Source organism: Macaca mulatta, chromosome 2, assembly GCF_049350105.2.
Source record: "Macaca mulatta isolate MMU2019108-1 chromosome 2, T2T-MMU8v2.0, whole genome shotgun sequence".
NCBI lineage: Eukaryota > Metazoa > Chordata > Mammalia > Primates > Cercopithecidae > Macaca > Macaca mulatta.
In genome coordinates this window covers 95,639,783-95,667,276 of record NC_133407.1, presented here as the reverse complement: position 1 = coordinate 95,667,276, position 27,494 = coordinate 95,639,783, and the positions used below count along the sequence as shown (strand labels likewise).

Sequence of the window (27,494 nt, the reverse complement as noted above, 5' to 3'; positions counted from 1 at the left end):
TCTTTAATGCCCATATTTCTGCCAACATTCTATTCATGGCAATTTAGACTTTTTCTAGCTTTCACCTAAAAATTCCTCTAACCCACCCATTACTCAGTTCCAAAGCTGTTTTCACATTTTTTAGGTATTTGTGACAACAGCACCCCATTTCTCAGTGCCAAAATGTGACTTATTCAGCTTGGGTTGCCATAACAAAACACCATCGACCGGATGGATTAACCAACGTACATTTTTTTTCTCACAGTTCTGGATGCTGAAAGTCCGAGATTGGGGTGCTAGCATGGGTGGGCTCTGGTGAAGTCACCTTCCTGGCTTGCAGATGGCCACCTCCTTGCTAAGTCCTCACATGGGGTAGCGTGCACAAGAAAATTCTGGTCTCTCTTCCTCTTCTTATAACATCAATCCTATCCGATGAGGACACCAACCCTGTGACCTCTTAATTACCTCCTAAAACCCCTATTTCCAAATAGAGTCACACTGGGGGTTAGAGGTTTTGTCTTTTCTTTTCTTTTCTTTTGAGACATGGCCTTGCCCTGTTGCCCAAACTGGAGTGCAGTGGCGCAATGTCAGCTCACTGCAACCTTCGCCTCCTGGGTTCAAGCGATTAGCCATACCTGGCTAGTTTTTGTATTGTTGTAGAGATGGAGTTTTACCACATTGGCCAGGCTGGTCTCGAACTCCTGACCTCAAGTGATGCACCCACCTTGGCCTCCCAAAGTGCTGGGATTACAGGGATGAGCCCCCATGCCTGGCCCCCACCTACTTTTAATTAATGCATTCCTGCTATATTTTAGGTACCATTTAAGTTTCCAGAACTCCAGAAATTTTTTCAGAGCATGGTTAGGTTACATGCATTTTAAAAATAAATAAAATTCCTCACACATTCCCTGGGAAGGACCAACAGTTTAAATGTCAAAGTCCAAGAAGTATGATAAATTCACATATGAGCCTGGCATGGGGTAAAAAAAAAAAAAAAAATTTCTCTGTATCTCTCTTTTTTTTAACTTTTATTTTAAGTTCAGGGGTATACGTAGGTTTGTTATATAGGTAAACTTATGTCATGGGGAGTTGTACAGATTATTTCATCACCCAGGTGTTAAGCCTAGTACTCATTAGTTATTTTTCTTGATTCTCTCCCTCTTCCCGCCCTCTACCCTCCGATAGGCCTCAGTGTGTGTTGTTCCCCTCTATGTGTCCATGTGTTCTCATCATTTAGCTCCCGCTTATAAGTAAGAACATGAGGTATTTGGTTTTCTGTTCTTGTGTTAGTTTGCTGAGGATAATGGCCCACAGCTCTGTCCATGTCCCTGTAAAGGACATGATCTCATTCTTTTTTATGGCTGCATAGTATTCCATGATATATATGTACCACAGTTTCTTTATCCAGTCTACCACTGGTGGGCATTTGGGTTGATTCTATGTCTTTGCTATTGTGAATAGTGCTGCAATGAACATACACGTGCATGTGTCATTATGGTAGAATGATTTATAGTCCTTTGGGTCCTAATCCTTACAATAAACTTAAAAATAGCTATTAAAATCCCCATTTCAGATGAGAAAACTGAAGGTCATGGAGATTAAATAACATGTCCAGTTCCTGGGTTGGTGGAACTGGTGTTCAAATCCTGGTCCATCCAATGCTATAATAAAACCTACATCCTTTCTATCCTGTTCCCCTGCTGCCAAGGTGGAGGCTAAATATCTGGAAGTCCAGTCTTGGGGAGGGAGCAGGAAAAGCAGACTCCAGAGGTGAGACAGAGTCCTGAAATGAGGGAATTCAAGGCTCCCAGCTGCATCTGGGAACCCGTGGACATTGGGTTCAGCTGCTGGGGTGAGAGGCAGCTACAGGAGCCACTTGCACTTCCGGCAGGTATCTGGGCCTCAGCTGGCCAGGCCAGAATGTGGGACCAGGCTCCAGGCCAGACAAGAGCCAGTGTGAGAATCAGAAGCTCTGTCTGGGTGCTGAGGGGAAAGAAAAGATGAAGCTTGGGGATCCCACAATGCCCTCAGATCAATCACCTGCACTTTGAGCTAATAAAAGCCAATAAAATAGATCTGGGACTGACTTCGGGGATCACGGTCGGGCATGGAGGAGCAGGGCAGTTCAGTTCAGCTTGGTAAGTACTGATGAAATGTCTGATGCGTAGAGGGTGCTTGGAGAACAGAGAGCCACCAACCAGCCCAGGACCTGACCTTGGGAAACCCCCTATTCTGTGAGGGCCAGTGAGTCTGAAAGGGGATCTCTTTAGGCCTGGAACCAAGGGTCCCGGTACAATTCATATTCACATATTTCTCTTCCAGGGCCATGTTCTGCAACGATTTAAAGGAAAAGTATGAGAAAAGGATCATTATTAAAGGGGTTGATGCTGAGACCATGCACACTCTCCTGGACTACACGTACACCAGCAAGGCGCTGATCACCAAGCAGAATGTCCAGCGGGTCCTGGAGGCTGCTAACCTCTTCCAGGTGTGTGAACAAACTGGCTCAGTGCTCTTCTCTGAAGCAGGTGAACGCAGTAATTCTCCAGAGGCCAGACCTGGTCTAGCTCCCAGGACTGTACCTGCAACATGGACACAAACACACACACACACACACACACACACACACACACAGACACACACACACACACACACACCCCTGGCTGGGCTTGTGCTTACTTGAAAGTTAGAAGATGCTCTTTTGGATAATTTCTGAGAGGTGGTGAGATAGGGCATTGACTCCTCAATAAGATGAAGACAGGGGAGCTTTGTGCCTAGAACCTACGCATGGGTCCTGACACCAAGAACAGTGAGTACAACTTGCAGAAGCTTAATTGGAGCCAGTGGCTCTTCTGTGGTTTGGGGTTACTGATGTCTCCTGGTTTCATCGAGGGTGGTGTTTATGTTTCTGTTTTCTGTTCTCCTTTCAGTTTTGGGTGGCTTTTCAAAAGAGCTACAAAAACTTTTTAAATAGTAAAGACTACAATCTTTTGTCATGTATGCTTCAGATATTTTCCTACTAATTACTTGACTCATCATTTTAAAATATAGCTTTTTTAATGTACAAAAGTTTAAAACTAGTATTTAGTCATAGCTATTGGTCATTTCCTGGAAGACTTTTGTCTTTGGTGTGCATTTTTAGCCTTTCCCTTGCTTGATCATATCCTTATTCAATTTCATTCAGTCTTGTTATGTTTACAACTTTAATATCCTTTTTTTTTTTCAGACAGAATCTCACTGTGACGCCCAGGCTGGAGTGCAATGGCGCCATCTTGGCCCCCTGCAACCTCCGCCTCCTGGGTTTTAGTGATTCTCCTGCCCTAGCCTCCTGAGTAGCTGGGACTACAGGCGCATGCCATCATGCCCGGATGATATTTGTATTTTTAGTAGAGACGGAGTTTCACCATATTGGCCAGGCTGATCTCGAACTCCTGACCTCAAGTGATCTGTCTGCCTCGGCCTCCCAAAGTGCTGGGATTACAGGCATGAGCCATTGTGCCCGGCCAACTTTAATATACTTAGAATCACTTGGCATAAAGTATTTTTCTCCATTCCCCCACTCCCTGCCTCATTTTTTATTTTCTCTCAAGTGATGAACTTCCATAGGGATGTTGGTTTTAATGAGAAAAGTGGGAGAGGACAGACATGGTGCAGAGACAGAGTGAGCTTTATCTGTTGTTGATTTCCCTATTCTGGTAAGCCCTCGCCTCAAAAAATCCCAAATATCTTTTACTTTCTGGGCAAAAATTAGTAAGTTTCTTTCTGAAGCGATTGTACTCAGTTTCCTTATGAGCGTCAATTCTTACGAAAATAAGAGAAGATTGCTGTGGGCTTCCAACTATCTGTTTAACCCACTGATTTCTGTTGACTCTGGGTTACTTGCTATGACGTCTCAGATAGAGAAAACTGGGGTCATTTTCAGGTTTCAAGGCATCATAAGGGACAAAAGTTTATAGGTTGTTGAAATAACTCTGTGGTTTGTAAAAATTATTTATTTATTTATTTATGATGGAGTTTCGCTCTTGTTGCCCAGGCTGGAGTCCAATGGCACAATCTTGTCACACCACAACCTCTACCTCCTGGGTTCAAGCAATTCTCCTGCCTCAGCCTCCCGAGTAGCTGGGATTACAGGCATGCGCCACCATGCCCAGCTAAGTTTTTTTGTATTTTTAGTAGAGACGGGGTTTCACCATGTTGACCAGGCTGGTCTCGAACTCCCAACATCAGGTGATCTGCCTGACTCGGCCTCCCAAAGTGCTGGGATTACAGGCATGAGCCACCACACCCAGCGAAAATTTATTTATTCTTTTGAATGGATAAAACATACTCCCATTCCAAATTCAGAAATCTGGAAGGGAAGCCATGACATGCTGCCTGTTTGCAGTGTCCTGCTGCTCTTCACATTCCATGCATATAGCAGTCTGTCTATGCATAGCACTCCCACTCAGGCCTCCATTTTTTTTAACACAACGTAGTCACACTATACATCCCATTTTGCCTCTTACTAGTTTTACTTCACACTGTATTTTGGGATTGCCACAGGTCTGCGCGTGGAAACTACCTTGTTCTTCCCAATGGCAGCATAATATGGTTGGGGTCACATTAGCTGTGACACATGTCCAGTTATTGGTAATGATCTCTTATAAGGCAGAGTGGCAGAGTGGAAAGAACACGGGCAGGCAGACCTGGGTTTAGGCCCTGGGTCAGTCACTTATTTGCTATGTGGCTGTGGACCACTTCCTTAAATTTTCTGAGATTCAGATTTTTCATTTGTAAAACTAGGCTGATAAACATCCCACCTTCCAGGGAGCGTTATTATGAGATTAGATGAGATGATGTTTTTAAGATACAGCATACTTCCAAGAATGGAATTTTCTTCCCATCAGTTGTGTGGTTTTTACTTTACTTTGGATAGTTTGTGCCTTGGATAAACGGGGCTGACACTGAGCTATGAGAACATTTCCTTAAGGCATTCCTAAATATTTGCCCCCCACTGCCCCCCCATTAGGATTGTAAGAGACCATGTTTAAAAATGTTTTTGTTTTTTTTTTTTCTTTTTGAGAGACTCTTGCTGTGTTGCCCAGGCTAGAGCGCAATGGCACAATCTCAGCTCACTGCAACCTCCTGGGTTCAAGCAACTCTCCTGCCTCAGCCTCCTGAGTAGCTGGGATTACAGGCGTGTGTTACCGCTCCTGGTTAATTTTTGTATTTTTAGTAGAGACGGGGTTTCACCATGTTGGTCAGGCTGGTCTCGAACTCCTGACCTCGTGATCCGCCCCTCTTGGCCTCCCAAAGTGCTGGGATTACAGGTGTAAGCCACCGTGCCTGACCAAAAGTTTTTTTATCATGTTCATAGGATACATGATTAGAACGATGAAACAAATCGGTGCTTTATTTTAATTAACTCAGGGTTATAGGTAGAGAAAAGTGTGCCAGTGATGGCATTTTATCTGGTCCTTTTAGAACATCTGCAGAAGCCCGTACCGCCTCTGTGGGACTGAAATGAACAGGAATCAGATTATCCCGGTGCTCCCCGCCCCACCCAGTAATAAACATTTCTTAATTTTCACACCATCGGTGTGACTCAGCTGCTCTCAGTGTCTTCCTGTTACCCACCAATTGCTTCTCTCCCAGAATTTCCTGGTCCATGAAGAGACAATCTGATGACCAAGCCAATCAGCTCTATCGCTGTTGGGAAGAGCTTTTCCTACCAGGCCAGGCAACGTCATGAGCTTCTGGCCAGTTTACAGCGTGAGTGCCTTGGGTTTACAGACCAATCAGCGATGCCATGAAACAAGACAGTTTCTTTTAGGAGGAAACCTTGAGTATGGCAGGTACTGATTGATCTGCCCACTAGAGGAACTTTGCAGTCATCTGGCCATAATGTATTGGCCAATCATGAGGAGAAACACATTTTCCCCAACTAGCTTTTGGAAAGGTAAAAGTAAGAGAAGCATCTAAGAGGAAAGGCCCAAGGGACCTGTTCCCACATTAGGTAGGATCTTTGAAATGAATGCTACCCAGCAGGGGCTCTAGAGAAGCCAAGGGCCTCCCTTTCCTTAACTGGACCATCAGGCTTCTGAGTCATAGGTAAGCAAGCCAGCCCCAAACTGTGAACCTGAGACAATGACTGTAAGGACTTGGCAAAATTTTTCCATCTTGAAGGAGAATGATTTCTCAATCAGGGCACTGACATGTTTGTTTGAGAAGTTTGCCATGTTTGTTACTTTCATTTTTATTATTAAAAACTCATGAGGCTGGGCACAGTGGCTCATGCCTATAATCCCAGCACTTTGGGAGGCCGAGACTGGTGGATCACCTGATGTCAGGAGTTCCGGACCAGCCCGGCCAACATGATGAAACCCTGTCTCTACTAAACATACAAAAAATTAGCCAGGTGTGGTGGCAGGCGCCTGTAATCCCAGCTACTCAGGAGGCTGAGGCAGGAGAATCTCTTGAACCTGGAAGGGGGAGGTTGCAGTGAGCTGAAATCACGCCACTGCACTCCAGCCTGGGCAACAGAGTGAAACTCCATTTAAAACAAAAAACAAAACAAAACAAAACAAAACACCTCATGGCATGTAACCAAATATCTCCTGTACCCCAAAAACTTATGAAAAAAAAAACCACAACTCATGGAAGAGTAAAGGATTGGGAGCTTATCTGCAGGCAGCAAGAAGATGTGAGGTCAGGGAGACCATCCTCACCTTGCATTTGATCTGGGATGGAAGGATCCCTATGGTACATAACAGTTGGTTAGAAGCAGCAACTTAGGAGAAGAAAACCAGGCTGAGTCCTGTGGCCAAAGTGAGGAAAAACGGGGGATGCTGGTGTGGGAGCTTGGTCATTTGGCCTGGGCCTAAGAAGAGCCCATGAGGGGCCCCCACAGTACCCTCTGGGGCGGAGACATGGTGGCAGTTAGAGAAGACTTTGGTGAAGGTCCCAGTGTTGCCCAGGCTGGAGTGCAGTGGCACCATCTCGGCTCGCTGCAACCTCTGCCTCCTGGGTTCAAGCGATTCTTCTGCCTCAGCCTCCTGAGTAGCTGGGAGTACAGGCATGTGCCACCACACCCAGCTAATTTTTGCATTTTTTTTTTTTTTTTTTTTTTTTTTTTGAGACGGAGTCTCGCTCTGTCGCCAAGGCTGGAGTACAGTGGCCGGATCTCAGCTCACTGCAAGCTCCGCCTCCCGGGTTCCCGCCATTCTCCTGCCTCAGCCTCCCGGGTAGCTGGGACTACAGGCGGCCGCCACCTCGCCCGGCTAGTTTTTTGTCTTTTTTGGTAGAGACGGGGTTTCACCGTGTTAGCCAGGATGGTCTTGATCTCCTGACCTCGTGATCCGCCCGTCTCGGCCTCCCAAAGTGCTGGGATTACAGGCTTGAGCCACCGCGCCCGGCCTAATTTTTGCATTTTTATTAGAGACAGGGTTTCACCATGTTGGCCAGGCTCGTCTCGAACTCCTGACCTCAGGTGATCCACCTGGCTTGGCCTTCCAAAATGCTGGGATTACAGACCTGAGCCACCGTGCCCAGCCGGTAGTGACTATTTTGCTTGAACTACATTGTTTAAAGTCATGTAGGTCTGGCCAGGCACGGTGACTCATGCATGTAATCCCAGAACTTTGGGAGGCGGAGGCGGGCAGATCACCTGAGGTCAGGAGTTCGAGACCAGCCTGACTAACATGATGAAACCCCCGTCTCTGCTAAAAATACAAAAATTAGCCAGGTGTAGTGGCTGGCGCCTGTAGTTCCAGCTACTTGGGAGGCTGAGGCAGGAGAATCGCTTGAACCCAGGAGGCGGAGGTTGCACCATTGCACTCCAGCCTAGGTGACAGAGTGTGACTCCATCTCAAAAAAAAAAAAAAAAAAAAAAATTAAGGTAGGTCTTTTTACCCGCAATGTATAGATGAGGGGCATAAAATTCATTAATGTTAAGGAAATGCTCAAGTCTTCACAGCTAGTAAGAGGGGAGCCTGGATTTGACTCCTGTGGTCCTGTGCGTAGCCTGTGTGTTCTCCACTACACATGCTCTGTCCATGCCTCAGAGTGATGCCTGAAACAAGCCATCATCCTGAAGGCAGCTAGGGCCTCCAGGAAGGGTGTCCTCAGGCAGGACTGCCCAGTGCAATGTTCTGAGAACCAGCAGTGCTCCGTGAGAGTGTGTCGGGGGCAAGACTGGCCCAGCACCCTCTGGGGAAGCTTGGACGCTTGGGGCCACCTGTCGGGGAAAGAAAGAGAGATCAGACTGTTACTGTGTCTGTGTAGAAAGAAGAAGACATAAGAAACTCCATTTTATTCTGTACCATGAAAAATTCTTCTGCCTTGAGATGCTATTCATCTGTAACCCTAGCCCCAAACCAGTGCTCGCAGAAACATGTGCTGTGTTGACTCAGGGTTTAATGGATTTAGGGCTGTGCAGGATGTGCTTTGTTAAAAATTTGTTTGCGGCCGGGCGCGGTGGCTCAAGCCTGTAATCCCAGCACTTTGGGAGGCCAAGATGGGTGGATCACGAGGTCAGGAGATCGAGACCATCCTGGCTAACACGGTGAAACCCCGTCTCTACTAAAAAATACAAAAAAAATACTAGCCAGGCGAGGTGGCGGGCGCCTGTAGTCCCAGCTACTCGGGAGGCTGAGGCAGGAGAATGGCGTGAACCGGAGAGGCGGAGCTTGCAGTGAGCTGAGATTCGGCCACTGCACTCCAGCCTGGGCGACAGAGCGAGACTCCGTCTCAAAAAAAAAAAAAAAGTTTGTTTGCAGGCAGTGTGCTTGGTAAAAGTCATCGCCATTCTTCAGTCTCAAGAGTACCCAGGGACAAAATGCACTGCGGAAGTTCGCAGGGACCTCTGCTCAAGAAAGCCTGGGTATTGTCCAAGGTTTCTCCCCACTGAGACAGCCTGAGATATGGCCTTGTGGGAAGGGAAAGACTTGACCGTCCCTCAGCCGGACACTTGTAAAGTGTCTGTGCTGAGGAGGATTAGTGAAAGAGGAAGACCTCTTTGCAGTTGAGATAAGAGGAAGGCATCTGTCTCCTGCTCGTCCCTGGGAATGGAATGTCTCGGTGTAAAACCCAATCGTACATTCTAATTACTGAGATAGGAGAAAACCGCCTTATAGCTGGAGGTGATATATGCTGGCAACTGTACTGCTCTTTACTACACTGAGATGCTTGTGTAAAGTCAAACATAAATCTGGCCTACGTACACATCAAGGCACAGCACCTTTCCTTAAACTTATTTATGACACAGAGACCTTTCTCACATGTTTTCCTGCTGACCCTCTCCTCACCATTACCTTATAGTCCTGCCACATCCCCTTCCCCGAGATAGTAAAGATAGTGATCAATAAATACTAAGGAAACTCAGAGACCAGTGCTGGCGCGGGTCCTCCGTATGCTGAGCGCCCGTCACCTGGGCCCACTGTTCTCTCTCTATACTTTGTCTCTGTGTCTTATTTCTTTTCTCAGTCTCTCATCCCACCTGATGAGAAATACTCACAGGTGTGGAGGAGCTGGCCCCCTTCACCACCAAGTGTCCCCAGAATGAGTCTGCTGCTGGCTATTTAACATCTTTTGTCTTTAAATTTCTCCGTGTTTGATCTCAATTGTTTATGCTTTTATTTGTAGGTATAACTTGCATTTAGTAAAATGTGTACTTCTTAAAGTGCTTCCAGTTTGATGAATTTTTACATGTGTATTTCACCATTCTACCATCAGTCTGATCAAGACTGACAACAGCCCTGGCATCCCAGCACTCTCCTTCGCAGCCTCCCTAGCCAGTCCTTTCCCATGCTAACTACTGCTCTAACATCCCTTGCCATGGGTTAGTTTTGCCTGCTTTTGAATTTCATATTGTTCTTTTTGAGTCTTAACTAATATAGAGGGTCTGAATCTTAGGCTACAAACTCAAGTGTGCCGAAAAGAATGTGATTTAACCTATTATTTTTCTGTTTTCTGGGTTTTTTTTTTTTTTTTTTTTATACAGGGCCTTGGTGTGTCACCTAGGCTGGAGTGTGGTGGCACAATCATAGCTCACTACAACCTTAAACTCCCAGGCTCAAGAGATCTTCCTACCTCAGCCTCTCAAGTAGCTGGGAATATAGCCATGCACCACTATGCCTGGCTTATTATTATTTATTATTATTATTATTATTATTTAGAGACAAAATCTCACTCTGTTGCCCAGGCTGGTCTCGAACTCATTGCCTCAAACAATCCTCCTGTCTCACTCTCCCAAAGTGCTGGAATTACAGGCATGAGCCACTGTGGTCGCCCAAACCTGTTATTTTTCTATCATTGAACTTAATTTCTATCCTGAGCTCTCATTCTACCAGTGGCAGAAATCATAGTTAATGACACAGGAAAGTTTAATCAATTCAGGATTCGGGTTGCTTACATAGTTCCAGGGGACATTTATACAGTGCTGGGCATTGAAAAAAGAGGCATCTGTCCTGGGCTTACCATGGTCATTTGCATTATTGGTCCATGTGGCACCCACTGGAGCACCTGTGTTCCCATCAGTCTCTCTCTGAGTTTTCATTCCTTTCTCACTGACATCAACAAGTCCCCAGTCCTACCTGATTCTGGTCATTGGTCCTTGCAGGCCACTTAGCATTCTCTCTGTCCTGTTTGCAAAGCCTCTTCAGGTCTGCCAATCCTCTCAGCTACATCTGTGCCCCTCTCAAGACACAAGACACTTTCATTCGCTCTCCTTTACAAATCCAGAGCTATAGGGGATGTGGAGCAACTGCCATAGGGCCCCTTTGTCTGGAAACAACACACTCTCATCTCATCTGTTACCGCCATACTGGACTGCTGCTTTTCTTTCTTTCTTTTTTTTTTTTTTTAATTATACTTTATGTTCTAGGGTACATGTGCACAACGTGCAGGTTTGTTACACATGTATACATGTGCCATGTTGGTTTGCTACACCCATTAACTCGTCATTTACATTAGGTATATCTCCTAATGCTATCCCTCCCCCCTCCCCCAACCCCACAATAGGCCCCAGTGTGTGATGTTCCCCTTCCTGTGTCCAAGTGATCTCATTGTTCGATTCCCACCTATGAGTGAGAACATGCGGTATTTGGTTTTCTGTTCTTGCGATAGTTTGCTGAGAATGATGGTTTCCAGCTGCATCCATGTCCCTGCAAAGGACACGAATTCATCCTTTTTTATGGCTGCATAGTATTCCATGATGTATATGCTGCTTTTCTGCTTTCAACTCTGCGATCAAGGCACACATTCTTTTGTTCTCAGATTCACAACCTATGAGGGACTTTTAGCATCCCCCTCACTCTGGAGATTTGGCCTGGGATGGAAAGTGAGGCATCATCTCGGGAACCCACCCCTGCTTCTCACTCTTTTGTTAGACAATCTCTTTCTTGTCTCTCTTCCTTGCCTGGGAATCTTTATTGCCTCCGGGGTGGGAAAAGCTGACTCTTGCTTTGTCATCCATTCTTCCGTGTCTCCTGTTTTGGTCTAAACTTGGTGCTCAGACTCTTTAGCACTCTGGCTTTTGAGGCTGGAAGGGCTAGATTCTTACCACTAACTGGTATTTCTTTCAAAACCACTTCTCTAGTTTAAGTTCTGAAAGTCTATTTAGAAACTCAAAAGCCAAGAATTATCTTCTTTTGCCTGCTTTATCACCCCTTCCCTAAGTAAGTCTGTGCTCCGTTGCCGCCTATAGGTTGTAAAATACAGGAAGTGGGGTGTGGGGTTTTAATTGTAATGAAAATCCATATTGCTACCAGATTCTGACTTTAAGTGCTCCCTACCTACCACAAATTACTAAGCATGTTCTAAGTGCAAGGTGTTTTGTGAGAAGCTGTCAGGAGAAAATAAAGATTAAAAATGTGGAGTACAGGTCACATTTATGTAGCAGTTTTGTCCCCTACATATCCCATTTGATGTTGACGATGACTTTGTGGGCGAGCAGGCCAGGTAGAACCCTCACAATGAGCCTGCAAGGTGGGTTTTATGTTCTCAGCACTTTCCAGATGAGAAAACTAGCTGAGAGAGAGAGAGAGAGAGAGAGAGAGAGAGAGAGGTGGAGCTATGGGTGGAGTTTTCAAGTAAACCCAGAACTTCCGACTCCATATATCCACTTCCCTCCACTATCCCTGAAAGATTCTCAATGAGCCTTTAGGCCATTGGAGAAAACAAGCAGAGCCCAAGGCAGAAAGGAGCGGACATTGAATTGGACTTCATAGGATGGGTGCCAGTAGGATCGGGAGAAAAGTATTCCAGGCAGAAAGAACCTGGAAGTAGACTTGTTTCAGCCTTCCCTACCCACCACCCCACCTATTGCAGCTGCCTGAGTTCATGGGGCTGCTTCTCTGCACTTGGCTTCTGCTTCCATTCCTGCTGCTGTGCCCTACACACACACGCGCACGCGCACACACACACACACACCCCACACCACACCCTGAGCATCAACCATGTCCCAGAGGCAATCATTCTACTTCATCTTTACAACAGTGTTTCTCCCTGGTCCTTTCCTCATCCCTGGGCTGCATCACTGAGCCCCAGCCATGCCACTTGCCCCTTGAATATGTGGGTCACATGTATTACCTGTTGTGCCCTGCTAGCCTGCTGGGGCCACCACCGTCTTCTCTGGAAACTCAGGGGCTGTTTGCTGCTTGAATCTTGACTAAGCTTGCCACACTGATGGTCTTTTCCCCAGTCCATTTCCACAGTTGCCTCAGTCCTCCCACATCTGCCCTGCCTTAGTGAGTAGGTCTTTTGCAGTCTTAGTTCCTTCCTTTTCTGCCCACTCCATGAGGCTTCCAGGAACCAGCAGATTTCTCAGCCAAGTCTAGAGCAAGGACTGAAAGGAGGGGCAAAGGGAGCAGAGGATGTCCCTCCTGGGGGGCTGTGAGGCATACTGCCACGGGATTGGAGCTGGAGCATCTCCCGGGAGAGGGGAAGAGAGGTAAGGATGGAAGATTAGAATCAATGGTAATTCACAAATTTTTAGCATGAAGACCCCTTTTAAACACCAATACAGACCTCACTGGAGAGGAGCTTTACTTTTAGTATCTATTGCTGGAGAAGAAAAGTTTTGACAAAAAACTTACAATTGTCTGGGCACAGTGGCTCACACCTATAATCCCAGCACTTTGGGAGGCCAAGGGAGGCAGATCACTTGAAGTTGGGAGTTCAAGACCAGTCTGGTCAACATAGCAAAATGCTGTGTCTACTAAAAATATTATATAAAAATTAGCTGGACGTGGTGGTGCGAGCCTATAATTCCAGCTACTCGGGAGGCTGAGGAACGAGAATCACTTGAACCTGGGAGGTGAAGGTTGCAGTGAGTTGAGATTGCACCATGCACTCCAGCCTTGTTGACAGTGTGAGACTCTGTCTCGAAAAACAACAACAACAAAAATTACAATGAATTCAGAAACGCTTTGAAATAAATTTAAAGTTTATTAATCTCATCACACCTTCACACATGCTGACTTGTCGGAGCTGAAGGTAAGAATATCAATGTCTTTATAGAATAACTCCAAGGCCATTTGGACACCATGGTCAATGGAATTGCTGATGTGGACTAAAATAGGACTTCAGTGATTCTGAAGTGGATTTGAAGGCACCCTGAGGGAGATGTGGAGTCACATGGGTGAAGTCCCCTAGGACCTCAGATTTTGAAGACCATCAAGGAGAAGCAGAGGTGGGCAGTGGAGATGAGGAACAGGCAGTGCATTCTCTTGGAGGCAGACACAAACACTTCTCGTGGGAACTGCAGCCATGTCTCAAGTGGTTTCTTTGATTGTATTTTTAGTCTCCCTGTTTGAGAGTCACGTGGCTGGCTGCAACCTTTTGCTCACATGTCCCCCCCAAACAGGAAGTTGGCTGTCTTTTGCCATTATCTGTCATCTCTCAGCTCTAACAAACAAGTTCATGTGTCATCAGCACAGGCCGAGGCAGAAAATTTACCCTGAAGTCTTGAATAATCTTGAATGTGAAGAAGCAGAAGCATATTTAAAAGAAACCCATTTCTGGTTCCCATGATTGCCCTGTACATCATCAGTTTCCCAGCCATTGGTTGGGATCACGTGATGCTGCCCTACACCCCCTCACACCCAAAAGTGTTTATTGAAGTATATTTTGGAGGAAATTAGGCAACTTGGAGATTCCCCACCTGCCCCTGTCCTCATAAAGCCTCTTGAGACTCTCCTTGCATTTTGTTAGCTCAACAATGCAACAAGCTACAAAGGCAGCGCAATGCTGCCTGGAGCATCACCTGTACCGCCTCCTAGCGGTGTGAACTTGCATAGCTCTTTGGATTCTCTATTTACTCCTCTATGCAAATGCTAATTATAACACCTTCCCTTTTTTTTACCTGTTAGATACAATACACTTGTTAAAAAATAAAATCTATTTGTTAAGTGAAATAATGACTGGGAACGTGTCTAGCTCAGATCTGGGTGCATAGTAAGTGATAAATATGTCCTTCCTCTGTCGCTCTTTCTCTTCTTTTTCCAGACTTTGTGGTAGATGCTGCTAGGAATAAATACCCAACTATGACCTAGAAGCTGCTTTGAGATGCTTGTCTCAACTGACCCTAGTACTTTTTGTGCTCCACAAAAGGGGCAAGCGAGGTGCCCAGTGGAGCACAGAGGAGGGAGGGATTCCATGTTGGGGAACAGGAGATGCCATCAAGGAAGAAGTAGCTTTTAAGAATGAACTTCATGAATAGGTAGGATTTCTCTACAAATTCTTCTTTTCCTTTTTATTTTATTTTAGTTTTTTAGAGACAGAGTCTTGCTCCGTTACCCAGGCTAGAGTACAGTGGTGTGATCATGGCTCACTGCAACCTTGAACTCCCAGGCTCAGGTGATCCTCCCTCCTCAGCTTCCCAAGTAGCTGAGACTACAAGCATGGGACACCACGCCAGGCTAATTTTTGCATGTTTTGTAAAGATGAGGTCTCACGATGTTGCTCAGGCTGGTCTTGAAATCCTGGGCTCAATCGATTCTCTTACCTTGGCCTCCCAAAGTACTATGATTACAGGCTTAAGCCATTGTGCCCAGCCCTTAAGCCAGTATTGACTCAGAATTTTAAATGTCCAGAGATGGGGTTCCAAGCACAGTCTAGTCAGGACTCTGGCTCTCTTCCTCTCTGGCTCTTTTGACTTGGCTTTCCCTCTTGTGTTGGTTTTGTCCTCAGGTGGATGGATAACAGGGAGTAACTCACCTGTCCCCTGCCAACTGAGTTCCCAGAAAAATGCCACATGTGCAAATGTTCACATACTATTGTAGAGGTTCACAGATTTTCTGGATCCATCCATTGATCCCAGGTGTAATAATTCTGAATCAAGCAAATAGACCTAGCCGGGTGCTGTGGCTCATGCCCGTAATCCCAGCACGTTGGGAGGCTGAGGCGGGCAGATCACCTGAAGTCAGAAGTTCAAGACCAGAATGGCCAACATGGTGAAACCCCGTCTCTATTAAAATACAAAAAATTTAGCTGGGTGTGGTGGCGTGCCCCTGTAGTCCCAGCTGCTTGGGAGGCTGAGGCAGGAGAATCTCTTGAACCCAGGAGGCAGAGGTTGCAATGAGCCGAGATCGTGCCACTATACTCCAACCTAGGCAATGAGTGAGACTCCATCTCAAAAAAAAAAAAAAAAATTAAATTACATTAAATTAAACAAAAAGACAAAGAAAACAGCCCTATGTGAATAGTCATGGCTGTAATATTCATGTCTTCCTCCTTATTGAGGTAAACTTTCAGGGGGATTTCTCTGTTGAAAATGGGGTGAGCTCTCCTGAGTCTTTCCTTAACAAGTTGGGCTCTGGAGTCGGACTTGTCTGGGTGAGGTGCATAGAATCATAACAGATGGTGATGATGGGGAAAGGCAGCTCAGGCCAAGGGGTGGCAGGAGCGTGGAAAGGCACTGCCACAGGGAGGCTTCAGGACTACTTGGAGAAGTGAGGAGATGGATGCGGTTGTGGTTGGGGTTCTGTCAGGGAGGGTCCTGGTGATGACTGACAGCCAGATTGTGGAAGATTGAAGGGGTGGAAGTAGGACTGTCTTTGGTTTCAGGCAGTGGAGTCCCTGGACTCTGGTCCATAGCATTTATCTCAAATGTCCTTTCACACTCCGTGTTGTATTATTTGGTTAGCGTCTGCTGCCTCCGCTGGTCCGTTGGCTTCAATGAGCACAGGCACTTTGTCTCTGCTCACCTCTGTACACCCACCACTAGTTGGGAGCCTCCTACATAATATTAATAGATGCTTGCAGCCATAAAAAAGGATGAGTTCATGTCCTTTGCAGGGACATGGATGAAGCTGGAAGCCATCATTCTCAACAAACTAATACAGGAACAGAAAACCAAACACCGCATGTTTTCACTCATAAGTGGGAGTTGAACAATGAGAACACATGGACACAGGGAGGGGAACATCACACACCAGGGCCTGTCTGGTGGTGGGGGGCAAGGGGAGAAAGAGTATTAGGACAAATACCTAACGTGTGCGGGGCTTAAAACCTAGATGACGGGTTGATGGGTGCAGCAAACCATGGCACACGTGTACCTATGTGACAAACCTGTACGTTCTGTACATGTATCCCAGAACTTAAAGTAAAATAAAAAAAAAATACATGCTCAATTCACATTCGGTCCATACACAGGTAGCTGGATGGATGAATTGCCAGGTGGAGTGAAGAGAGACAAGTTTAGATCAATGTTTCTTCTAACAAGTGTGAGCTTCGGTACTTGATTTGATTCTCCTCTGCGGTTTCCTTCTTTGCTCATCAACAGCCATTAAGCAGGAACAGGAATTGACATCTCGTTGGCTAGTCCTTCCTGTGTCGGGGCAGATCAGGTCATCTGAGCTACCCAGTGACGTGTGCAAATGACATTTGGCATCTGCCAAGCCTCTGTCTCCCACATACATTATGTGACCTGGAGCAGCTTGAAATAGTATAAAAAACATGCATTTTTGGAATCAGAGATGACTGGTTCAAACTTTGCTTCTATCCTTCATTAACTGTAAGTCTCTGAGGAAATTTCTTCTCTGAATCTGGTTTCCTCAGGGATGATAATAAACACCTCCTTTATGGCGTTGTGGTGGGGATTGAGTAACTCTTATAGTTAGTATGGCCTATAGTAAGCACTCTTTTAGTGCTTACTTTTTATTTTCTCATTGAATCCTTTAAAAATCACAATAATGTGTTTATTTTACATATTTTTTCCTGAGTTTATAATGTTCATGCTCAGTATAGTAAAGTTGTCGTATAACAAACTCTAAAAAAATTAATAATTTTATCTATAACCACTGCTAACATTTTGTATGTTACCTTCTAGTATTTTCTCTATAAATGAGAAAGTTGGTCTATTTTAAGTAGATATTTCCTACAGACAATTGGAGATGGTAGGAAGGGGTGAAGAGTGTAAAGTGATTCTCCCTTTCTTCCCTGAAATTGGATGGGAATTACAATGTGAGCCACTGTGCCTGGCCTCTGTGACTTTATTATATATATATAAAATATATTATATTATATATAAATATATAATATATACTATAATATATACTACAATATATAAATATATAATATAATATATAAATATATAATTTATATATAATAAAATATAAATATATAAAATATAATATATATTATATATTTATATAAAATATAAATATATAAATGTATAATATATATAATATATTTATTTTATATGTATATAAAATAAAGTCACAGAGGCCAGGCACAGTGGCTCACACTGTGAGCCACACTGTATATATGTATATTTATGAAAATAGGATCATAGGCCCGGTGCGGTGGCTCAAGACTGTAATCCCAGCACTTTGGGAGGCCAAGGTGGGTGGATCACCTGAGGTCAGGAGTTCAAGACCAGCCTGATCAACATGGAGAAGCCTCATCTCTATCAAAAATACAAAATTAGCCGGGTGTGGTGGCGCATGCCTGTAATCCCAGCTACTCAGGAGGCTGAGGCAGGAGAATCTCTTGAACTCGGGAGGCGGAGGTTGCAGTGAGCCGAGATCGCACCATTGCACTCCAGCCTGGGCAACAAAAGCAAAATTCTGTCTCAAAAGAAAAATAATAATAATGTACATAATATGATTTGTGATGTGCTTTTCTCATTTTGTCTGCAAATATTTCAATTATGTCTGAAAGATAAGGATTCTTCTTAAACATAAACATGAAACCATTATTGCACCTAAAATGAATAATAATTGTTTCATTATCACCAACAGAGACAACTACTGTTCAGGTCTTATGTGACTTCCCAGAGATAGTCTAAGTACCTAGAAATAGCTACTTAATTTTCCTCTCCCCCTCACTCAAACGGTGGCACAGTGAACGCGGTATTTTGCACTGGAGGCTACCATTTAAGTGAGTCTCCTTTCAGCTCTCATAGATGTCCCTGTGAACAGGGCCAGATAGGGTTCTGGTATCCAGTTCTGAGGGCTCACAAGGCTTGGTCTTTGTTGCATATTTTTAGTCTTTGAACTGAAAATCTGCCAACAACTAAACAGGTGTTAGCAGCCTCATTCTCAACTGTTTCCATGGTTGCTCATGCAAAGAGCAGAGCTGCCGGCAGTGGAGACCAGCAGACATGGGGTTCTCAGGCAGAATTCAGGCCTTCTCCAACTTTGCATTGTGTAGGGAAAAGAAAGAGAGATCAGACTGTTACTGTGTCTATGTAGAAAGGGAAGACATAAGAAATGCCATTTTGACTTGTACCTTGAACAATTGCTTTGCCCTGAGATGCTGTTAATCTGTAACTTTGCCCCAACCTCTTTGCCCCAAACTTGAGCTCATAAAAACATGTGTTGTATGGAATCAAGGTTTAAGGGACCTAGGGCTGTGCAGGATGTGCTTTGTTAACAAAATGTTTACAGGCAGTATGCTTGGTGAAAGTCATCGCCGTTCTCTAGTCTCGATAAACCAGGGGCACAATACACTGCGGAAAGCTGCAGGGACCTCTGCCCTGGAAAGCCGGGTATTGTCCAAGGTTTCTCCCCATGTGATAATCTGAAATACGGCCTCGTGGGATGGGAAAGAACTGACTGTCCCCCAGCCTGACACCCGTGAAGGGTCTGTGCTGAGGAGGATTAGTAAAAGAGGAAAGCCTCTTGCCGTTGATATAGAGGAAGGCCACTGTCTCCTGCCTGCCCCTGGGAACTGAATGTCTCGGTATAAAACCCGATTGTACAATTCTGAGATAGAAGAAAAACCGCCCTGTGGCGGGAGGCGAGACACGTTGGCAGCAATGCTGCTTTGTTATTCTTTACTCCACTGAGATGTTTGGGTGGAGAGAAGCAAAAATCTGGCTTACGTGCACATCCAGGCATAGTACCTCCCCTTGAACTTATTTGTGACAGATTCCTTTGCTCACATGTTTTCTTGCTAACCTTCTCCCCACTATCACCCTGCTCTCCTGCCACATTCCCCTTGCTGAAATAGTGAAAATAGTAATCAATAAATACTGAGGGAACTCAGAGACTGGTGCCAGTGCGGGTCCTCCGTATGCTGAGCGCCGGTACCCTGGGCCCACTGTTCTTTCTCCATACTTTGTCTCTGTGTCTTACTTCTTTTCTCAGTCTCTCATGCCACCTGACAAGAAATACCCACAGGTGTGGAGTCGCTGGTCCCTTCAACATTGACCCTTCAAGAAATGCTTTATTTATTTATTTATTTATTTTGAGATGGAGTTTCTCTCTTGTTGCCTGGGCTGGAGTGCAATGGCATGATACCAGCTCACCGCAACCTCTGTCTCCCAGATTCAAATGATTCTCCTGCCGCTGCCTCCTGAGTAGCTGGGATTACAGGCATGCGCCACCACGCCTGGCTAATTTTGTGTTTTTCGTAGAGACGAGGTTTCTCCATGTTGGTCAGGCTGGTCTCAAACTCCCAATCTCAGATGATGTGCGTGCCTCGGCCTCCCAAAGTGCTGGGATTACAGGCGTGAGCCACTGCGCCCAGCCTAAAAAAATGCTTTTTATTTTATTTATTTATTTATTTTTTGTTGAGACGGAGTCTCGCTCTGTCCCCCAGGCTGGAGTGCAGTGGCGTGATCTTGGCTCACTGCAAGCTCCGCCTCCCGGGTTCACGCCATTCTCCTGCCTCAGCCTCCTGAGTAGCTGGGACTATAGGCGCCCGCCACAGCACCCGGCTAATTTTTTGTATTTTTTAGTAGAGACGGGGTTTCACCGTGGTCTCGATCTCCTGAACTTGTGATCCGCCCGCCTCGGCCTCCCAAAGTGTTGGGATTACAGGCGTGAGCCACTGCGCCCGGCAAAAAAAAAAAAAATGCTTTTTAAACTGACAATCCTATGTGATCTGACACAGAAAGATAATATTTTGCAATAGAGGTTGATCCAAAAAGTCAGGGATGTGTTCCCTGGAATGCTCTGGAGTAAAGTCCAGAGCCTAGGTCACCTTGGTCCACTCTTAGAACCAGTCCTACCCCACCATCAGCCTTCAGGCCCCATAGCCCCGCTCCCCCCAGCTTCTGCCATCCCTCCCCAGTCAGGTCTGTCCCATCCCTACTATCACCAGGACCTGCCTTCAGAAGGCCTTTCCCACCAGCTCCTGCCCCCTCAGCCTCCCCTTTCCTCTCCTTCCATTAATCGATCAACCCATGTGCACGGAAAACTTGACCCTATAAGGAGTCCAGTAGACAGGGAAGGGAGCTAGGAGGTTGAACTTGTTCAAAGCTAAGCTCCAGAGAACAACAAATAAGAATGAACCAATGCACTTGAGACATGTCATCTGCAAAATGGATATTACAAAATATAATGGATTTAACAGTGCTTTGTCATCTGTAAAGTGCCCTACAAGCATAAGGGACTTGAATTTTTACGAGGACAGTGATAACTTAAAAGTGGGACCTGAGAGCCAATCAATAATTTTACAAATTAATTTTTAATGACAAAAGTGGTATGTATTCATTTTAAGGGATATATAAATACATGAAACATATGAATAAACAAAAACAGAAAAATTCTCATAGTCTTATTAGAGTGTCATATCTTCTATTATTTATATAGTATATTCTATACTATATATATTATCTAATATACTATATATAGAATATACTGTATTATTTATATAGTATATTCCCATGAGACCTGTTTCTGTGGGAGAACTGTGGTCCCCTTGATGACAAATTCTGGCATGTGACTTACTCTGGACGGGTTTGCATAATTGAATACAGCATGCGCCCCCTCTGAGCAGAAGCTTTAAAAACCTCTGTGTGGTTCTGCCATCTTTTTTCCCCTTCGGTCATGGGACCAGAACATCTCAGGTGAGGGCTTTCCATCTTCCTGGCCCCTGGAATGAAGAGCCCTGTGAAGAACATGTACGGTGGGGGAGAGAGAAACGTTTATTGCTGTAAGCCCCTGAGACGTGGGGGTTGTTTGCTACTGCAGCATAATTTGCCTTGAGATACCTGATAACCCAAAGAGATAACAACCATTAATATTTTGACCTACATGCTTTCATCTTTTTTCTGTGACTTTATTCTGTGTATATTTTCTTTATAAAAATAAGGTCATAATGTACATACGATTTGTGACATGCTTTTCTCATTTTATCTGCAAATATTTGTTATATCTCTAAAAAATAAGGATTCTTCTTAAACATAAACATGAAACCATTATTGCACCTAAAATGAATAATAATTGTTTCATTATCAACAAATATTAGTCATTGTAACCATTTCTCCAACTTTAAAAAATATATATGGTTTAAATCAGGAATCCAAATAAGATCTATACTTTGCAGTTGGTTGATGTGTCTTAAATCTCTGTTTATCTTTAGATTCTCCCTCTCCTTCTCTCTCTCTTTTATCCCCTTGTAATGTATTTGTTGAAAAAACTGGACAAGTTGTTCTGTAGAGTTTTCCACAGTCTGGATTTTGCTGATCATGTTCCCATGGTGTCTTTAGCAGGTTCCTCTTTCCCCTGTATTTCCCGTAAATTGCTGATTAAATGTAGAGGTTTAATCAGATCCAATAAACAGATTTTAAAACTCAATACATTATAAACATTTTCCATTTCATTTAATATTCTTCTACAACATGTGTTTTAAATATTTTAAGTGTCTATAGAGCTGTCAACTGTATGAATGTATGATATGTATTTAGTTAGTCCCATAAGTATCTCATTGCTTTAAGTCGACTGTATGAATGTATGATATGTATTTAGCTAGTCCCGTAAGTATCTCATTGCTTGAAGTCAATTGTATGAATGTATTATATGTATTTTAGCTAGTCCTATAAGTATCTCATTGCTTTAAGTTGACTGTATGAATGTATGATGCGTATTTAGCTAGTCCCATAAGTATCTCATTGCTTTAAGTTGACTGTATGAATGTATTATATATATTTAACTAGTCCTGTAAGTATCTCATTGCTTTAAGTCGACTGTATGAATGTATGAGCTTTAAGTCGACTGTATGAATATATGATATGTATTTAGCTAGTCCTGTAAGTATCTCATTGCTCTAAGTCAACTGTATGAATGTATCATACGTATTTAGCTGGTCCCATAACTATCTCATTGCTCTAAGTCGACTGTATGGTTGTATGATATGTATTTAGCTGGTCCCATAAGTATCTCATTGCTCTAAGTCGATTGTATGATTGTGTTATATGTATTTAGCTAGTCCCGTAAGTATCTCATTGCTTTAAGTTGACTGTATGAATGTGTGATATGTATTTAGCTAGTCCTGTATCTCACTGCTTTAAGTCGACTGTATGAATGTATTATATGTATTTGGCTAGTCCCGTAAGTATCTCATTGCTTTAAGTCGACTGTATGGTTGTATTATATGTATTTAGCTAGTCCTATACTGTTGGATATTTAGGTTGTTTCCAATTTTTGGCTACTACACACAACTCACTGATAAACCTCCTTGTGGACTCACATTTTCTGGCCTCCTTTCCGCCCTTTCTATTCCATCAGTTCCTGCGGATGGTGGATGCCTGTGCCAGCTTCCTCACTGAAGCCTTGAACCCAGAAAACTGTGTTGGAATACTGAGGCTGGCCGACACACACTCGCTGGACAGTCTAAAGAAGCAGGTTCAGAGTTACATCATTCAAAACTTTGTGCAGATTCTGAACTCTGAGGAGTTCCTTGACCTGCCTGTGGACACTCTTCACCACATCTTGAAGAGTGATGACCTTTACGTGACCGAGGAGGCTCAGGTGTTTGAGACCGTGATGAGCTGGGTCCGGCACAAGCCATCAGAACGACTCTGCTTACTCCCCTATGTCCTCGAGAACGTGCGCTTACCGCTTCTGGACCCGTGGTACTTTGTGGAGACGGTGGAAGCAGATCCTCTCATCAGGCAGTGCCCAGAGGTCTTCCCGCTGCTCCAGGAAGCCAGGATGTACCACCTTTCTGGCAATGAGGTGAGTAGAAGATAAGAGGTGCTATATTTAACCAGTGAAGTAGGGAGTTAGCTAGGGGCTTGCAGAGATGCAAGTGAAGCGGATTCAAAAATGCCTGGGCGACAGAGCGACACTCTGTCTCGAAAAAATAAAAATGCTTAGGGCATTAAGGAGAAAACACTGCCTGTTCATTACTGGGTCGGGCAGTTCCAGAAGCCCTGATTCCCGATCTATGAAGCTGATGCCATGTGTTCAGACAGTTACTGAGTATATTGGGTGACATGTAGAAATCACCCAGCACCACACCTGGCCCATGCCTCCTCTTCCTAGTCATGGAAGGGTGGGAGGTTGGGGGGCACACTGCACACAGAAACAAGAACGTGCCCTGGGCTGGGCGCGGTGGCTCACGCCCGTGATCCCAGCACTTTGGAAGGCCAAGGCGGGCGGATCATGAGGTCAAGAGATCCAGACCATCCTGGCCAACATGGTGAAACCCCGTCTCTACTAAAAATACAAAAAATTAGCTGGGCATGGTGGCACATGCCTGTAGTCCCAGCTACTCAGGAGACTGAGGCAGGAAGATCGCTTGAACTCGGGAGGCAGAGGTTGCAGTGAGCCGAGACCAGGCCACTGCACTCCAGCCTGGGCGACAGAGGGAGACTCTGTCTCAAAAAACAAAACAAAACAAAACAAACAACAAGAACGTGCCCTGTCTAGTCACTATTCCATGGGGGTGCTGTTCTTCCTTGCCCACGCTGGTGAAATGTTGCGTCTCTTAGATATACTCTGACATCACTTTGATTTAGACTCTCACCATCTGAATTTCTGGAAATTTCTCAAAACTCATCTCCCTGCTCCATGTCTGGCCTCCCTCCAATTTATTCACCAGCTGAGAGATCTGAAACTCAAGTCTGATCCTCTTGCTCTTGGGCTTGCCTTCTCCATTGGCTCCCCATCACTTTCAGAATAAAGCCCATACTTCCTGCCTACATTCCCAGAGCCTGGTCTTGCATCATTAACCTCCTGCCTGCTTCTCTAGTGTCCTCTCCAACCTCCTGCTTCTACTTTAGTCCTAATGCACAGCTTGTGGTTCCCCAAAGTGGATGTGCTTTTTCTGCCTCCAGGTCAATATGAATGTTGTTCAAGTGCTTTCTCTTCTTCTTCATCTAGCTGACTTCTACTCCTGCTTCAAAACTCAATCCAAGCATCACTTTCTCCAGAGACTTCTCCTTTTATTTGTTTATTTATTTATTTATTTGTTTGTTTATTTTTGAGATGAGGTATTGCTCTGTTGCCCAGGCTGGAGTACAGTGGTACAATTGTAGCTCACTGCAGCCTCGGCCTCCCAGGCTCAAGTGATCCTCCCACATCAGCCATCCAAGTAGCTGGGACTACAGGCATGTGCTACCACACTCGGCTAATTTTAAATTTTTTTGTAGGGACAAGATCTCACTATGTTGCCCAGGCTGGTCTTGAACTCCTGAGCTTAAGTGATCTTCCCATCTCAGCCTCCCAAAGTGCTAGGGTTACAGGTGTGAGCCACCACACCCAGCCACTGTCCATGTTCTCATAGCACTTGGTGCATTGCTCCATCACAGCACCAATTGCTGCATGGAAACCATCTGAATTTATCACGTGTAAATATCTCTAGACTGGGAGCTTGTAGTAGTAGGAAATGTGTCTTACTGCACTTTTCATCTCTAGATCTTAGAAGAGAGTCCTAAGACTACTATATAGTGAATGAGTAATTAGTAAATGCTTGTTGAATGATTAAATTGGTACTATGGTAATCCCAGCACTTTGGGAGGCCGAGACGGGCGGATCACGACGTCAGGAGATCGAGACCATCCTGGCTAACACAATGAAACCCCGTCTCTACTAAAAATACAAAAAAAAATTAGCCGGGCGTGGTGGCGGCGCCTATAGTCCCAGCTACTCGGGAGACTGAGGCAGGAGAATGGCGGGAACCCGGGAGGCGGAGCTTGCAGTGAGCCGAGATCGCGCCACTGCACTCCAGCCTGGGCGACAGAGCGAGACACCGCCTCAAAAAAAAAAAAAAAAAAAAAAAAAAAAAAAAAAAAATTGGTACTATGAATGGTGAGTAAACATATTATTTGGATCTACCTGGTTCTCCTTAACAATTCCTGAAGAAGATTTTTCTTCAGAACTTTATAAAGACAAGAATAAATTTAGTGGAGAGGAAGTAATGATATAGGGACAGTTTGTTAACAGTTTGTACACATGAAGACCCATACTTATATCTCACTATGCAATGGTTCTGGGATTAGCTACCAAGCTTTCTTCATTAGGCTATCAGTAGAAGCCTTAGCCAAACATGGCTCAGGAATTGTCTGTCTGAGGTTCTTTTGGAGTTTCTCCCTTTTTCTGTGTTCTTTTCTAGTCTTTTTTTTTTTTTTTTTTGTGGTCCTTAGATCCACTGTTCATTCATTCACTCTGCAAACATACCCTTCAATGTTTAGTAGAATTTACCAGAGCCTGGTGTTTTCTTTGTGGAAAGTTTTTAAACTATAATGTATATTTCTTTAATAGATATAGGACTATTTAGGATCTCTGTTTCTTCTAGAATGAACTTTGATAGTTTGTGCCTCAAATAATTTTTTCATTTAATATAAGTTGCTGAATGTATTGACATAAAGTTGTTTAGAGTATTCCTTTATTATCTTGTTAATACCTGCAGAATCTATAGTGTTGTCACATCTCTCATTCCAGATATTGGTAATTTGTTTCTGCCCCTTTTATTTTTCCTGATCAATCTGGTTAGAGGCTTATCAATTTTATTGATTTTTCTCAAATGACTAATGTCTAGTTTCATTTGATTTTCTCTATTGTTTTTCTCTTTTCTATTTCACTTATTTCCACTCTGATCATTATTTTCTTTCTTTCTGCTTAGTTTGGGTTTAATTTACACTTATTTCTCTAGTTTCTTAAGGTGGAAGTGGAGGCCACTGATTTGAGACTTTCTTTCTAATATTGGCTTTCATGCTATAAATTTCCCCCTTAAAACTGTGTAAACAGCATCCCATGTAGTTAAGCATGCTATGCCTTCATTTTTTGCAAATAAATCCTGAACACCAACTCTATGCCAGATATGGCACCAGGTTCTGCAAAACAGTCTGTGTCTTACCCAGGTACTGCTAAACAGTCTGTGTGTCAGAGAAGATGGGACATTTAACAAATGAAGGGTGATGAGTGGATTGATGGGGGAAGCCTAGGAAACCACATAGGACTTATTCTATGCTGGACGTCTAGCAGACAGCCTGCATATAATTGCAGACAGGTCTCAGTCTCTGCAACTGCCCTCAGTTCAGCATTTATTCAGTGTCTCCCCTGGAATACTACATAAAAATAAAAAAGAATGCATAAAAAAGAACGCAATCATGTTTTTTGCAGCAACATGGATGGAGCTGGAGGCCATTATCCTAAGTGAACTGACACAGGAACAGAAAACCACATAATGCATATTTTCACTTATAAGTGAGAGCTAAAGTTTGAGTACACATGAACACAAAGAAGGGAACAAAAGATACCAGGGTCTACTTGAGGGTAGAGGATGAGAGGAGGGTGAGGATTGAAAAACTACCTATCAGGTACTATGCTTATTACCTGGATGATGAAATAATCTGGACACCAAACCCCCACGACACACAATTTACCTATATAACAAATCTGCACATGCTCCTGAACCTAAAATAAAAGTTAAAATAAATACATAGCACTTTAAAACAATTTAAACATAAACAGTGCCTTGCTCAACTATACTTCCAATATTTTTGCTATTTTTGTTTCTGCTTCCTATTTTCTAAGTCCTTGAAATGCAGATGATAAAGGCTTTTCTCTGATATAAAAGGTCCCTACGCTGTCTTCTGCACAATTGCTGCAATAAAATATTTTCATTGCCTTTTGTATTTCCAAGGTGCTGGGGGCAGAGTCAGACATTATAAGCTTTAGATTTAGGAGGAGAGAGAATTCTGACATCTGGAAAATTCTTCAGTGGTGAGAACCTGGGCTTTGAGTCAGGCAGAGATCTGGGTGTTAATCTTGACTGCACAATTTATTTACAGTGTAACCTCAGGCAATTACTTAACTACGCTAAGGCACAGTTCTGATCTGTAACATGGGGATAATAAT

At 44.1% G+C, this 27,494-nt stretch overlaps 1 protein-coding gene across 3 annotated transcripts in view; it reads left to right on the top strand.

The window, feature by feature from the left end:
- Window positions 1–27,494, top strand: part of KLHL6 (kelch like family member 6) — a 70,504-nt gene that overhangs the window by 29,578 nt on the left and 13,432 nt on the right. For all 3 annotated transcript variants that reach the window (XM_015131493.3, XM_077991753.1, XM_077991752.1), the window contains exons 3-4: window positions 2,302–2,467; window positions 22,917–23,366. In XM_015131493.3, coding sequence (XP_014986979.3) covers window positions 2,302–2,467; window positions 22,917–23,366 — 616 coding nt within the window. The remainder of the gene's footprint in view (window positions 1–2,301; window positions 2,468–22,916; window positions 23,367–27,494) is intronic.